This window comes from Actinia tenebrosa, unplaced genomic scaffold, assembly GCF_029948245.1.
Source record: "Actinia tenebrosa isolate PJP-AT-01 unplaced genomic scaffold, QUT_ActTen_1.0 PGA_scaffold14__42_contigs__length_11649687, whole genome shotgun sequence".
NCBI lineage: Eukaryota > Metazoa > Cnidaria > Anthozoa > Actiniaria > Actiniidae > Actinia > Actinia tenebrosa.
The window spans coordinates 4,836,494-4,850,792 of NW_028292574.1; the positions used below are offsets into that span (position 1 = coordinate 4,836,494).

The following is a 14,299-nucleotide window of genomic DNA, read 5'->3' on the forward strand; positions in this document are numbered from 1 at the left end:
TGGGTTAGCTGTGCCGATACAGGATACAACAAATAGAAAGGTGATAAGTATGCATCCATACTTACTTGTATAACCATTTATGAAAATAGCTAGTCCTTGGAAGATGGCTGATGACTCTCTACTATTAATTATAAATATGAAATATTATGATGGATTAAACAAATTAGTATTTAGAATGGGAACACACCCCTCACAGCAAGTGGGAATGCACCTCAATTTTAAGGACAAAACAATGAGTGTCCAATTCTCATGAGATTCAATTTTTTGTTTGTTTTGTCTTCCAAATTGAGCTACTTTGATGTCACATGCAAGGGGTCCAATGTATGTTTTGTATGCAATAATTACACCTCTACAGAGTGGTCCTTCATCAACTGAATCCAGAAAATAAAATGCCAGTGTTTCAATGTGTACATGTAGCTAATACCTTTCTGTAGCAGCAGAATGGACGTCAGCTGTAAACTGCTCATCAAGCTTCCTAAGTTTAGCACTCATGTATTCCCCCTTAACATGGAAATAACTTTAGTTAGAGTAAGTTAAACTAGCTTATACTAATATACAGTTAGTCAATAGCATTAAAGAGAGATTCATTATAGTGGTAAGACACCCCTGCCCTAGCTAACAGGAATCACCCCCAACAACAGATACACTCACCCTTAACAAATCCCACACACCAAACAAATACAATTACTTTTCCAAACCAATTATACAGAAAATATTTGAATGCTTTGGTCAAAACTTTTATAGCTCTAAAATGAACAATAACTCTTAATAACTCTTTTGCTCCGACCAAGGACTAGCGTCCGAAACGTCAGTAAGTTTTTGCATCTTTTCACGGTGTATAATTTACCTTTTTATCATTACTGTTTCATTAGAAACACCGACGCAGCTCACACTAGTTTTTAGCTAGTTATCTCTTCTAATAACTCTTAATAATAGCCTAAATATTTATCTACAAATGAAGCTAATACATGTAGTATTTTTTGCTACGCTTAGAAAAATCGTAAAAAACACACGTAAAAACGTGCAAAAAACTTACATAATGCCCCCAGTCTTTCTTGCGTTTGTTTCTTTTATCCTGTGCCTTGATAGTTTTTTCCCCTAGGTCCATTATTATTATTAATCGTTATTAACGACCTTCTATAGTATTAATACAATATCAGTGTCTACGATACCTGGTGTCAGCGGATTTACAACAAGAGCATGCGTAGTCACCCATGTCTGTTACCATGGTAATACAATCATCTGTTTACTGCTACTTTTTTCTAGTGATTTGATCACTTGATTTCTTGCTTTAAAAATAGAAAATAATTATTTTTCCAGCATCCTGTAAACGCTCTTTTGAGATTGTGAGCTATGTCTGATTTTGAAGACGAGGAAGGCGTCGATGAACCGGTCTTGGAGGACGAAAATGAAGAAGAAGGGCAAGAGGAAGAAGTAAGAACAGTGCAGACAGGCTGATTTTGAACTTAGAAATAAACCTAATTATAGTTATCATATATTGTGCAATCCTCTATCTGCTGTGTCATTATAAGCTTTATTTTAAACGCCATAGACAGCTACGATGACAGTTTCTTTGGGATAATATAGTCTTCATTGAGTACTATGTGGTAAATATGTTTCCAATTGCAGTCGTAAATAGGCTGGGAGGTGATCTAGATTCCTCTTGGGCTCAAACTCTTGATCATTGTACGTGTAATAAGTTAGAAACTGTGTTATAATCTAGGTATTAAACCCATGAATGTTGTTTTTATTAGAAGACCCCTGAAAATCCACTGACAGAAGAAATGCTTGCAGAGAGTTTATCTCTGCTTTGTAAGACAGGCAATGGCTTGGCACATGCATATGTCAGACTCGATATTCATGACAGGTAGGTCTTCAAATCGCATGGAAAAATCCCTGTATAAAATGTCCAAAGATATATACTACCCCCCCCCCCCCCCCCCCCCCCCCCAGCACTATCAAAAATTTCACTCTTGCTTTTATCCACCTCTCAGAGATTTCAGCAATATTGCAAAAAACCCGCATTCTCTAACATGTAATACTTAACTGAGTGTATTGCTAATAACCACCGCAGATACAGCAGTGGTGAAGCCAAATGAGGTCATACTGAATGCGATGTAAAGGCACCTCTGACAGCTGCTATACAATCCATGTATGACTCTGGAGTACAGCTCTAACCAGTTTCAATTAGGGTTGGTTTAGGAGGATGGAGGAAAAACCAGAAGTCAGAAAAATCCTGGAGTCAAAAAGGAATCAACCAACTAACTCAGCTCACATGGAGAGACTGGGATTTGAACCCCAGACTACCACACCATCCTCTCTCCCCATTTTGACAGTCCCTTATTATATATTATTATTTTACCATTTTTATATATATAGATTGCTTAATTCTTGTCTTGGTTACTTTTTTCAGAGAGCTGACAGACATTAGTGTTTTGAATTGCTTTATACATCTGAGATATGTGGTATGTAGTAGATAGTTGTTATCCAAAATCCAACATGACGTTTTTTTTAATTATAGAAAAATCTTGATTTTTTTGAAAAATTTTAGCATGAAATTACTAGATATGAACAGTAAAATGATAATCATAGGATAAAAGCTACAAATTTGGCGTGAAAAGGCGTTTAGGATCCAGACAATCCAGTAAAACGAAGTCCAGTCCATTCCAGTATGCGCGGTTCCGGATTTTCCAAAATAAAAAATTGCTCAAAATTCAAAATCTAGAAGCAAAAATCAAATTTTGGATATTGGACATGTTTTTACTATACATTGAGATTGTACATACCCTTTGAAAAGCTGAAAATTTGAGAAATTTTTTTCTTGGACAGCACTGCCTATTGCTTAACTCCAATAAAAAGATCTGTAAGCTATGGGTGCCCTTCATTATTCAAATATTGATTTATTTATTTCAGGATGTCTGTGGCAACCAGTTAAAAGACATTTCACCCATTAACTCCCTCACTCATCTACTGACTTTAAAAGCAGATCGTAACTCACTCCACTCTGCTAAACTAGATGAGGTATGATAGGAAAAACTACCTATAATAGCTTGCTTTAGTTTTTAAGTAATGTTTTTCCACTTCAAACCATCTGCCATTCCCTCAAGAATAATATTATTCGTTTGAGTTGTATCTATATTCATATGTTATATTCATGTGCAACTGTTAAGCAAAGAAACAATACTCTAGGGAATGACATGTGGTCTGAACAGAAGATCTTGGACGTAATGTTTTGCCCATTTCAGACCATGTGTCACTCTCTTGACAATAATATTCTTTGTTTGAGTTGTATCCATATTAATGTGTGTTCTCATGTGCAACCGTTAAACCAAGAAATACTTAGATAATACTCTAGGGAATGAAACATGGTCTGAAATGGGAAAACAGTGGATTAGGTTTATTGGTCTATAGTATTATGGCACATACATAAAATGTAGCATAACCAAGTCATCTGATTGTATTTCATTTTAACCTGATCATTCTAGTCCTGTTTCATGTTGTCCCATCCCATCCCATCTCATCCAATCCATTCTTTACATTTCATCTCCATTTTTCTCAGCATTCCATCATATATGCCATCCCATCCCAAGCTTTTATATTATATTAGTAAAAATACATGATTATTGAAAATCTCACGCGTTGATTGGTCGAGAAACTCACACTATCACACGATAATCACCTCCAGCGATAACTCAAAATGGTGGCTAGCCGCTTTATTGCTGTTACCGGAAAAAATGTCTTTTATCTTTTTTTTCTTTGTTTTGAAAGAATCACCTGTGTATTTATACTAAAACAATTATTTGCCTCAGCTTCAGTGAATATTGGAGAATATTTATCTTGCCGCTCAAAGACTCACGTCTCTGTAAATATTCCCCGATATTCGCTTTGCCTTCAGCAAATAATTGTTAAATATTAAACAATTAAAAAAGGTTTATCAATATTTCATGTTCACTATATTTAACATAATAGTTATTGTGTTATTGTATTTCAGTTGCCATACCTTCAGATAGCAAGTTTTGCCACCAATAAGATCATGGATACCGAAGGAATAAGTCACCCTTTGCTGGAACATCTTAATTTATCTTGTAAGTAATCTCCCTGGATAATCTTTTTTTTATTCCAAAAATATCTATGTGCCATCCATGTGTATCCTGAATATCAGGCTCTCTCTCTCTCTCTTCTGTATCCCTACACCCCCCCCCCCCCCTCCTCAAGGCCTGGTACTCAGGTTAATCCATGTGCAGGTAGGACAGGGAGGGATCTAGGTGAGGGTGCAAGGGTGCACACAAGATGAGTTGATATATACCATATTATTGGTGCTTGAGTTTTTGAAGGTCCTGATCATAAATGTTGCTCCCCATTGGAATCCCACATCTGCCCCTGTAAGGTTATCTCTTCAAAAGGAATGGGGGCAGTCTAAGGAGTGAGTTAAATGAGCAGCGGTTAGGGAGGGGTCTATGCTAGTCCTCCTCTTTCTCCTTCTCCTCTTCGTCCTATATTTCAAATTTTCAGCAATTATTAACATTTTTGTTTCACATTCTTTTAGTCAACCAGATTGTGGAAGTTACTGGTTTGGATAGTGGAAAGCTGAACAAGCTATCTGTTCTTGAGTTACGAGGCAATAAGCTAATGAACACACTTGGAATGAATATTACAAATTTGAGAGATCTGTACTTGGTATGGTAAAACATGATAATGATAGTGAAACCCTGATAATAAATTTATAACATAACTATTCAATCTAGTCATTTATCTAATGTGAATATGCAGGGAGGGATTGCTCAGTCTCCCATTAGCCAGAGGCTCATGCGAGTAAAGCACTCGATACTAAATTGAATTGGATTTTAGAAATTGATTTTTTTGGGAGAGAGGAGGACTTAGAGAAAAGCCCTTGAAGTAAAGAACAGGAGAGAACAAGCTAGCAATTCTAATCTTGGTTGGTTTAGTGAGCATACTCCATCCATGCTAACATTAAAAGTTCAAATAAACCTTCTGTTTTCTGTCTACTAGGGAGCAAATACAATACGGAGCATAGAAGGGCTTGATCGACTGGAACACCTGACTAAACTCCACCTAAGAGACAATCAGATCGAAAAACTTGATGGCTTCTCAGAAAACATGAAGAATTTACAATACCTCAACCTGCGGTAAGAAACACTAGATGTCAGATGTGACAAGAACAGAATCAGTTCTCACTAGATATTAAGGGGCTTGTACTTACAACGCAAAACACATGTTGATTTTTGTGGAGGAATGAAAACTGGAGAACCTGGAGAAAAACTTCATGAAAAGGGAGAGGACAAAACTAAAAATAAAATAAACTCATAGGTTTATTTTCATGGAGGAAGGAAAACTGGAGAACCTGCAGAAAAATCCTTGTGGCAAGGAAGAAAACACATCAAACAAGTCAACTCACATAAATATGGTTCAGCCGGGAATTGAGCAAATGACCCCAGGCCTGAAATACACTGCTGTGAGAGATAGCATCTTAGCATCACGTACTACCCATGTTATCCACAATGCCTCCTGTGACTAAACATGACCCATTTCTATTTCATTTACGTGTATAGGGGAAATAGTGTAGCAGATGTCAAAGAAGTAACTAAGATAAAATGCTTACCGCTGCTTAGAGCTCTGGTTCTAATGGGTAGGTTTATTTGTGAACACTTGCCATTTCCTTGAGTATTATTTCTTTTTTTACAGGTAACATAAGTCAAAATTTATTTTGTACTAAATAGTAAAAAGATCTGAGAAAATAAGGTGGAAAGATCTTAAATAATAACTCATATTTCAAACTGTTCTTGCAGAAAATCCTGTATCAGATGAAGATGATTATCGTATAGAGGTACTGATAACCTTACGGCGGCTGGAGAGACTTGATAAGGATGAATATAGTGAAGATGAGAGACAAGAAGCTGAAGAGGTAATGCGTTAGCTTTCAACAGTAAATGAATCAGTGAATGGATCCCAAATCTGGAACCATTAACCTGCGCAATAGGAAATATCTAACTTTCATTGCACATGCACACATTCCATTCAGTTATTGGAGCATACTTTTGCATGACTGTTAAGTGACATGGTTACGGTATGGATGTAACATCCTTTTAACCAATCACAGCACGAGAGATCATTGCTCATCCAATGAAAATGCTCGGTCACAAAACGACACATCTTTATAGTCATGGTCTTACTAGTTTTGTTATTCATTTTCAAAACCTCTTCATTTTCAGATTTACGAACAAAGAAGACAAGAAGAACTAGCAGCTGTGAGTATAATACGGTATCATGTATCATGTAGCATATGGTAGCCTGTGATTCTTTCTAATCTGGTTTTCTTTCTTTCCTCTTTAGCAAGGAGCACAAGAAGTGATTCACACAGATGAAGATGACTGAAAAGAGCTGCATTGACATTGATATTGCTTTCCTATTTGTACATATTAGAGATACATTATCCTACCTTTGTAGATTGTATTAAAGTTGTTGTGTCGTGTTGGCTTTTGGACACACTTTTTGTATCTATTTTCTTGAATATTAAATTGTTACACAAGCTAACTTAACCCCCATGATATCTTTCTACATACCATGTGTATTTTGCATGGTATTAGGCACTATTATAGGTAAACATTAGTAAAGCAATGAAACCTCTTGGTTTTATTGAATCACTCAATACTGATTTTTCCTGTGTTACATGGTGCATTAGCTGATCTTGTTTAATGTTGACGCACTCATGTGTATACTTCTTGGTAGATAAACTTGTTAACCTAATGTTAAGAAAAAAGTAGTTGTAATAGTATCAAGTCAATCAAGTAAATTAGTCATTTTGAAAGAGATGTTCACGTCAACCCAGAAAGCGCGCAAAAAAGATGCTTTTTCAACCCAGAAAGCGCGCAAAAAAGAGGCTTTTTTCAACCCAGAAAGCGCGCAAAAAAGAGGCTTTTTTCAACCCAGAAAGCGCGAGAAATAAGATGCTTTATCATATTGTTTCTTGCTGCAAATCTTACTCATTCTGTTTGAATGTCAGTGTTCACACGGGAAATCCAAATATTGGGGCCCACAATAAAATGCCTCGCGCGAAGGCCTCTGCACCATCACGTGACGGCAGCATTGTTGGATCGCAAAAACAAATAATACAATCGTTTTAGAACGAATTCAATTCCCGAGAGTAAAAATATGCTACTGTTGATTGTGTCATCTAACATGATTTCCGGCAGGTGACGGGTGCAAAACCTTTATTCATAGATATTAATTCTCTCCAAATGGACAAATTCATACCATGCAGTTTCCTGATCCCATCGATATCATCTTGATGAAGTGTAGCCGTCGATTCACAGCAAGACGGCCACATTATCGAACCCTTGACCTTAGAATGCCGTAAACCAAGTGCATGACCGATTTCATGCGTTGCAACTTGAGGTAAAGGCTGCTTGAACAGCCCGTGGTTCTCATAGGCTGACCACCATTCTTTCTCGTCAAAGTGAATTCGTCCATCCGAAGGCATGTACGCATGCGCAAGAACTCCGTTCCAACCATCAAACTTTGAGCTGCACTTCTTTTCGCCAGGCACGCCAAAGTGCTCATTGTATCCAAAACTATTCACAAAAAGTTTAAATTGAAGTTTGATTATTTGTTAAAACGTTTGCATTTGGCATGATTTTCTTTTGTATTTAGCCACACACAAGACACGAAAGCCATTAAATTTGCCGTAAAGTTTTGAAGATTTGGTTGTAAAAAGGCACAGTGCGCTATATCACTAGTCATCCAATCAAGCACGATACACCAATACATGTACGAAAACTATTCTGCTAACCTTATTTTGAAGTCTGCATTCTTAGGATCCATCGTTCTCGTGAACTTCAACCTTGGTGCCACTTTCGACCATCTATTGAATGATTCAGCAAAGATCCTGGCTTGATCTTCCTCATACAAGTCCTTACCAAACTGAATATAGTACTTTAGGTCGGTTCTCCACCATTTGCCGTAAGTGGAATACCTACGTAGGCGTGTACTACCATCTACAATATCTGGTAGTCCACACCGAGGCTTCTTCATTTCTTCTTGTGTTGCCTTATCCAGGAAACCAGTGACTGGTAATCCCATAAATTCCTGGTACATTTTTAGGGCTTTGTTCACATTTTAGTTGCCAGAACGAGGCATAGAAAGGTAACCAAACTTGTGCAAAAATTTCTGTAGAAAAAAATGAGTAGAACATCTTCGCTATTACACTTCGTTATACAACAAGTACAATTGTCATAGCCTTCCCCCTGCAGGCTAACTCCTGCTGGCTTACTTTGTACACTGGCTAAGTTTATTACTCAAAAGTAAAGAAAAAACAAAAGATAGTTACCAGAGCATTTTCATCGCCCTCGTTGCTGCCTAGAGATGGCTGTAGGACAAGAAGAACCGCTAACCAAAAGAGTACCATCATCATTGCTCTTCCTCCAGAAGTTCAGCGCCACAAACACACTATCTTGCTCCAGTGTTTGTTGGCTATTTATAACAACTGTACACAGTCTTTGTTTTATCAGTGTTAGCGATATAACAAAAGAAACTGAAATCTAACATTGCTGTTGTTTAGTCATATTTCAGATGGCCTTTCTTCTGCATCGTAAAACAAACAACCTGAATACCATTTCACGTTCTGAAATTGCGAGAAAAACTGATAACGATTAGGACGCGCGCTGAATCATAAGGGCTGTCTTATGGGCACCATTTTTTCAATAAAGCGAAACGTGGGTTGAGCAAACTCTCTTGAAAAACAGAATGATAACCGAAGTAAATGTGACTAGATTCAAAAACTAAAACCTGTTAAACAAAAAAGCCCCATGATTCAGCGCGCTTTCTATTTGTTACTAGTTTTTCGCGCGACCCGCGACCTCGGAAAGACCAATATACGACTACCTTCTTACTGACGCTATTTACTGATATATATTCTTCGTTGTCTATTCCAGAACCATGAAAACAGAAGTATATACAAGTATATACCATGGTCACATACATTTATGCCGAACTGGGTAGCATCTTCCCTCTTCTACCTCTAGACTCTTAAACAAAGCATGCAAGTCGGTTTCATGTTCGCTCCGTCATGTACCTATGGTGTTATTTTACCTGCCTTTGCCGCTTATGAACGATGTTTCTTGTGTAGGTTTGACTAACGTCAGTGGAACACGAGATGATCATGATGATCCAAGGATATGATTCCAGCAGGTGATTCAACTACAAAACCTGAAACAAACAAAGCTGTGAACGCTAACATAATTCAAAAACCTTCAAAGATTAAGGTGTTTTACTGGTGTTGTTTTTTTCCGCAGCTTTTTTTTTTTTTTTAAAAAAACATGAATAAATATTTTGTCACATTCCCCATAATCTCAGTGGCTTGTGTTTTAGGGGGCAACCGGTGAAAAGACTGTTAGAAAATGAAACGTTCTGTTTTTATCTGTAAAATACTTATTATCAGTTTATTTTGAGTTAATTTACGACTTCCAGAATATCAAGACGTATAGTGTTACGTGAAAGAGTGCTTAAAATTGACATTAAAGACTTCTTTGAAATTCTTTCTTTTTGTTTCTGGCTGTTTCTTATACTTCTTTGAATATCATAAGATGAATTTGTAGCATCTTCTGATCAGTCTACAGCATAATATATGTGGTCTTTTTTCTCTTTTCCCTCGTTCACCCTACCCCTCCCCCACAAAAAAGAACCGCAATGTGAAAATGGTTAGGTCGAAGACTGGTTACGACCATTTGGTGTATGGAGTCATGGGAATGAAAACTTCGTCATCTGTCGTCTCCATGGAAACCATCTTAATATTTCAAACAAAAAAATGTCGAATCCTTCCAAATGAAGCAGGTGCAACGCCCGGCAGCCACAGACTTTCTGGCGCTAATTTCTTATTATCAATAACCTGTTATTGTTGAAACATCAAGGTGCTTTATACTATTTTTCATGTCAATACCGTAAACTAAATTAGGACTAAAGTAAAGGAGAAAAAAAACAGATAAATTGATAGTGATTCATTATGAAGATATAACTAGCTAAAAACTAGTGTGAGCTGCGTCGGTGTTTCTAATGAAACAGTAATGATGAAAAGGTAAATTATACACCGTGGAAAGATGAAAAAGCTTACTGACGTTTCGGACGCTAGTCCTTCGTCGGAGTCTCTTTTACTCCGACGAAGGACTAGCGTCCGAAACGTCAGTAAGTTTTTTCATCTTTTCACGGTGTATAATTTACCTTTTTATCATTAGTGATTCATTATGTTAATTATTAATTATTTATCACCATATCGTCCTCATTTGCACTCTACTTTGAAATGGATTTTCTCGGCACATTACAATCTCACTTTTATCTCGATCAAACATTTGATACGTAAGTAACATTTGATGAAAAATTTCTAATTCTGCCTTAAAACTCTTGGACGAAAAGCAAAATAACTACACCCACTCTTTCTTAACACCTGCTGGTAGCTTAAGGTTCCAATCATAGATACCTCGACAGCTATTTACTTATTAGCTTCGCCGGGGCCACACTGAAAGAAAGTTGCGAGTTATAACCTAGGTACTGTGGCAGGGAATCCGCTACAACGTTATCCAAATACCGGGACCCAAGTAAAAGAAATTGCGTGTGTGACTTAAGAAAAATTATCACAGAAAAAACTGAAGATCCAAACGGTAAAAAGCTAGGACAAAGTATCTTGAATGCTTACACAATATGGACCGTAAGGTAAATGACTTTGAAGTCTTCGTAAGATGCTGATGTTCCAAGCAAGTAAAATAATGTTATTCGCTCAGATATACAGGTAAATAAATATATTACTATCAAAAAAAGATAAACTAAAAACCCTAATTACTGTAGATTGTTGTTAGTAATACGATGATTTCTTTCTAGTACCTTGTTTACATATTAATCGAAAATAACTAACGAGAGAGCTGGCAGCTGTTCTGCATGCAATGAGTAACAAATAAATTGAGATGACACAAAAGAAAGTAGACGATTTGTTAGACGATTTTTCTCTACAGCAACACTATATCATCTTTATACGAAGATGAGTTCATTATTTTTATTCTTTTTACATCAAAAAGCTTTCTTTTCTTGAAATGTTCTTTTCTAGGTTTGAACTGAATTCCTCAATATTTTAATAATGGTATAGCCTTTTAATCCTTATGTTGACTTTAACGCACTTAACTACAACGTTTGTAAGAGACTATACTCGAAATGCCGGTCGGAATTAACATGAAAGTCTTTCAACATCTCAGTAAGACGTATTTACACCAGTTCAGTAAAGGTTAAACTGTTAAATATTCCCAAAGCCCTGCGCATTGATATAATTAATGTGATTTAATTCCCGTTCCAGGTCACTGACACGGGATAGGATGATTCAACTGTACCTCATATCTTACCTGCTCTTCGCAAGTATTCAAGTATTGCATGCCACATGTCCAACCGCCTTCAGCCTAACATATCACGTGCTTCGTAATCACGTGATAAGATTTTCATCTGCGCACACGATGGATCAGTGCATGCAGCAATGTGCATCCCACTTGGATTGCCACAGCATTAATTTCTATGCAAGTCAGAACAAGTGTGAGCTGAATAAAGCGACGCATTTGTCAAATCCCGGTGACTTGTCCAGTGATGTCCTGGGTATATACATGGCATATAAACATCGTCCAATGAACGTGTGTAGTGATAGTCTGTGCAGTACAGACCATATATGCCTGAGTGAAAACATTGATGATTATTACTGCAAAGGTATCAACATTAGCAAATCTTTTGTTTTTTCCGAAACGCACATCATCGAGTGGAAAGAGAGACCATGGATGCTTAGTGATCATTAATTATCATCGTTACAATATGGTATTGTCCTATTTTGAGCAAGTTAAAAAGACATAGAAAAAAGTTTTATTCTTCCTCGAGTTTCTTTCTTTCTTTCTTTCTTTCGTTCGTTCGTTCGTTCGTTCGTTCGTTCGTTCGTTCGTTCGTTCGTTCGTTCGTTCGTTCGTTCGTTCGTTCGTTCCTTCCTTCCTTCCTTCCTTCCTTCCTTCCTTCCTTCGTTCTTTCTTTCTTTCAACACAAGTCTAACCTGAATAGCTTTTCACTCGTCCATAACGTTTTCTCACCGATAAACATTCGGCGTAAATACCGGTTTGCGCATGTATCAGTTCTTTTTCAGATGAATCTTCATAGTGTTTCAGCTGCCACATGGACCAACGTTAAGATACGAGCTTAATGACCAAAGAATCAATTCCTAAATTGCTGTTCATAGCAAGGGGTTAATCATCTATGGTCTAGGGGCCGACTAACCTTTCCCTTAGGCCGGCTTCGGCCGAGCTTCCTGATCAGTCACTGGATAGCGGTGTCGGGGTCGAAAAACTCCGGCGTAGCCGTAAATGCTTCGCGCTGCCATACTACGCTTCAGCACAGGGTCTGGAGGTATGGTCCCATTTTAAGAATAAAAGTAAAAATCATCCGAAAAGCACTTTTATTCTCTACTCAGTTTCACATCCCCATAATACTTTGCCTCTTTGGGGGGTAACCAGAGGGTAAAAACCCACTTATTTGGCTGAAGGTTGATCAGACAATGTTGACAATACCTTGTTTGGTATCCAAAAATAAAATGAAAAAGTTAAAAACAGAAAAAGATAGAAGCTTGAAGACGTTTAAGGTAAATTTTAAACATTTTTTCGTAAGTCAATACGTTTTCTGTAAGACCAAAACTCTTCATGATCTGTACACGCAAAAATAACTTGGAATAAACTGATAATCAGTATTGTACAGATAAAAGCAGGTATATTATAAATTCAATTAAGAAAGCTTTCAATTTGGGACAGTTTTTTGATTGGTTACCCCCCTAAAACGCAAGGCATTATGGGGATGTGAAAGTCGAGAATAAGCTTTTTAATTCATCATTTTCGAAAGATGAAAAATAATCCCAAGTGCGCATGCGCATCTTTTCTTGACCTTACTTTCCGGCGGATCTCAAGTAAATTCACATATTAATTCCGTATCTTTGTTTCTATGCAATTTTTAGAACTAATTTCTTTCCAGATTCTGCAGTCATTGTAACGTGGACTAACAATGTTTTAGAAACTATTAATTTGTGTTGATAAAACTACGTAAGGATATCTCTTGTTGTATGAATAGAAAGCACTTTTCTGCATAGTCTAACCTGGAATTTTCTTTGGTAATCCGCGTGCAATTAAGTCTCATTTTTACCATCTTGTAACAGAATGTGCAACTGCTCTTGGAATGCAGTCTCGTACAATACCAGACTCGGCCATCACAGCATCATCTTATCTATCAAACGGACATGCGCCTTACAGAGCACGTCTTCACAATGATCCCCCAATGCCATACTCTTCTTCTAATGATTCTGCAATTTGGATCCCTTCTACCAGTCAAGTTGGTGAATATCTACAAATAGATCTTGGTAGAATGGTCTACGTGACTAAGATAGCCACTCAAGGACGGCCATACTACGGTACCCAATACGTTACCAAGTACCAACTGAAATACAAACAAACTACTAGTAGTCCCTGGATGGATTATCTGGAGGGGAAAAATGTTAAGGTATCATTTTCTAGTTTAAAAAAGTAAACTTATAGGAAGATGTATGCTCCTAGATGCTCCTAATAATGGATTCAGCCTGATCTGGGTAATATGCCGGCTCACAGACCCAGTATGGAAGATGAACGCTTCTAGATTATGTTCCTATTGTTCTGCCATTTTTCACTTATTTCTCCTTATTTCTCTTTTCACTGTTCTATTGAAGGAATTTGCTGGTAACTCAGACAGAGATACGGTGGTAACTCACGCACTAAAGGAAAAGATATGGGCGCAGTTCATTAGGTTCGCTCCTCTTGCCTGGAAAGATCACATCACCTTGAGGGTGGAAATCTATGGATGTTAAAAATAAGATACAGAAGGACGAAATATGAACTACGTCTGCTGTCTGTATCTATATCTTTGTTTGTTTGTCTGTCCGTCTGTCCGTCTGTCCGTCTGTCCGTCTGTCCGTCTGTCCGTCTGTCCGTCTGTCCGTCTGTCCGTCTGTCCGTCTGTCCGTCTGTCCGTCTGTCCGTCTGTCCGTCTGTCCGTCTGTCCGTCTGTCCGTCTGTCCGTCTGTCCGTCTGTCCGTCTGTCCGTCTGTCCGTCTGTCCGTCTGTCCGTCTGTCCGTCTGTCCGTCTGTCCTTCTGTCCGTCTGTCCTTCTGTCCGTCTGTCCGTCTGTCCTTCTGTCCGTCTGTCCGTCTGTCCGTCTGTCCGTCTGTCCTTCTGTCCGTCTGTCCGTCTGTCCTTCTGTC

General features: G+C 37.8%; 4 protein-coding genes across 7 annotated transcripts in view; 2 read left to right on the plus strand and 2 right to left on the minus strand.

Moving 5' to 3' along the window:
* LOC116302641 (translesion synthesis protein REV1) overlaps positions 1 to 1,168 on the minus strand; it is a 41,202-nt gene extending 40,034 nt beyond the window's left edge. For all 4 annotated transcript variants that reach the window (XR_004197875.2, XR_004197876.2, XM_031711982.2 and 1 more), the window contains exons 1-3: positions 1,037 to 1,168; positions 425 to 501; positions 66 to 121 (exon numbers count right to left, since the gene is read on the minus strand). Coding sequence is in view for 2 of the 4 variants with exons in the window: in XM_031711982.2 (XP_031567842.1) it covers positions 66 to 121; positions 425 to 501; positions 1,037 to 1,108 (205 nt within the window). In the remaining 2 variants the exon portion in view is untranslated. The remainder of the gene's footprint in view (positions 1 to 65; positions 122 to 424; positions 502 to 1,036) is intronic.
* LOC116302645 (leucine-rich repeat-containing protein 23) lies at positions 1,112 to 6,504 on the plus strand. The gene is made up of 12 exons (XM_031711987.2): positions 1,112 to 1,229; positions 1,321 to 1,434; positions 1,755 to 1,867; positions 2,414 to 2,465; positions 2,914 to 3,021; positions 3,992 to 4,085; positions 4,547 to 4,677; positions 5,011 to 5,147; positions 5,571 to 5,647; positions 5,808 to 5,923; positions 6,231 to 6,266; positions 6,352 to 6,504. Exons 2-12 carry the CDS (start codon positions 1,354 to 1,356, stop codon positions 6,391 to 6,393), a joined length of 987 nt encoding a protein of 328 aa, XP_031567847.1. The 5' UTR covers positions 1,112 to 1,229; positions 1,321 to 1,353; the 3' UTR covers positions 6,394 to 6,504.
* A 124-nt stretch (positions 6,505 to 6,628) lies between these two features.
* LOC116302647 (interstitial collagenase) lies at positions 6,629 to 11,461 on the minus strand. Its single transcript, XM_031711989.2, has 5 exons — positions 11,397 to 11,461; positions 8,345 to 9,222; positions 7,808 to 8,184; positions 7,273 to 7,589; positions 6,629 to 6,761 (listed from the first exon to the last, which is right to left on the minus strand). The coding sequence occupies exons 3-5, from the start codon at positions 8,110 to 8,112 to the stop codon at positions 6,757 to 6,759; spliced, it is 627 nt and encodes a 208-aa protein (XP_031567849.2). The 5' UTR covers positions 8,113 to 8,184; positions 8,345 to 9,222; positions 11,397 to 11,461; the 3' UTR covers positions 6,629 to 6,756.
* Positions 10,390 to 14,015, plus strand: LOC116302646 (neuropilin-2-like). Its single transcript, XM_031711988.2, has 4 exons — positions 10,390 to 10,795; positions 11,351 to 11,748; positions 13,226 to 13,566; positions 13,769 to 14,015. Exons 1-4 carry the CDS (start codon positions 10,746 to 10,748, stop codon positions 13,904 to 13,906), a joined length of 927 nt encoding a protein of 308 aa, XP_031567848.1. The 5' UTR covers positions 10,390 to 10,745; the 3' UTR covers positions 13,907 to 14,015.
* The last annotated feature ends 284 nt before the right edge of the window (positions 14,016 to 14,299 follow it).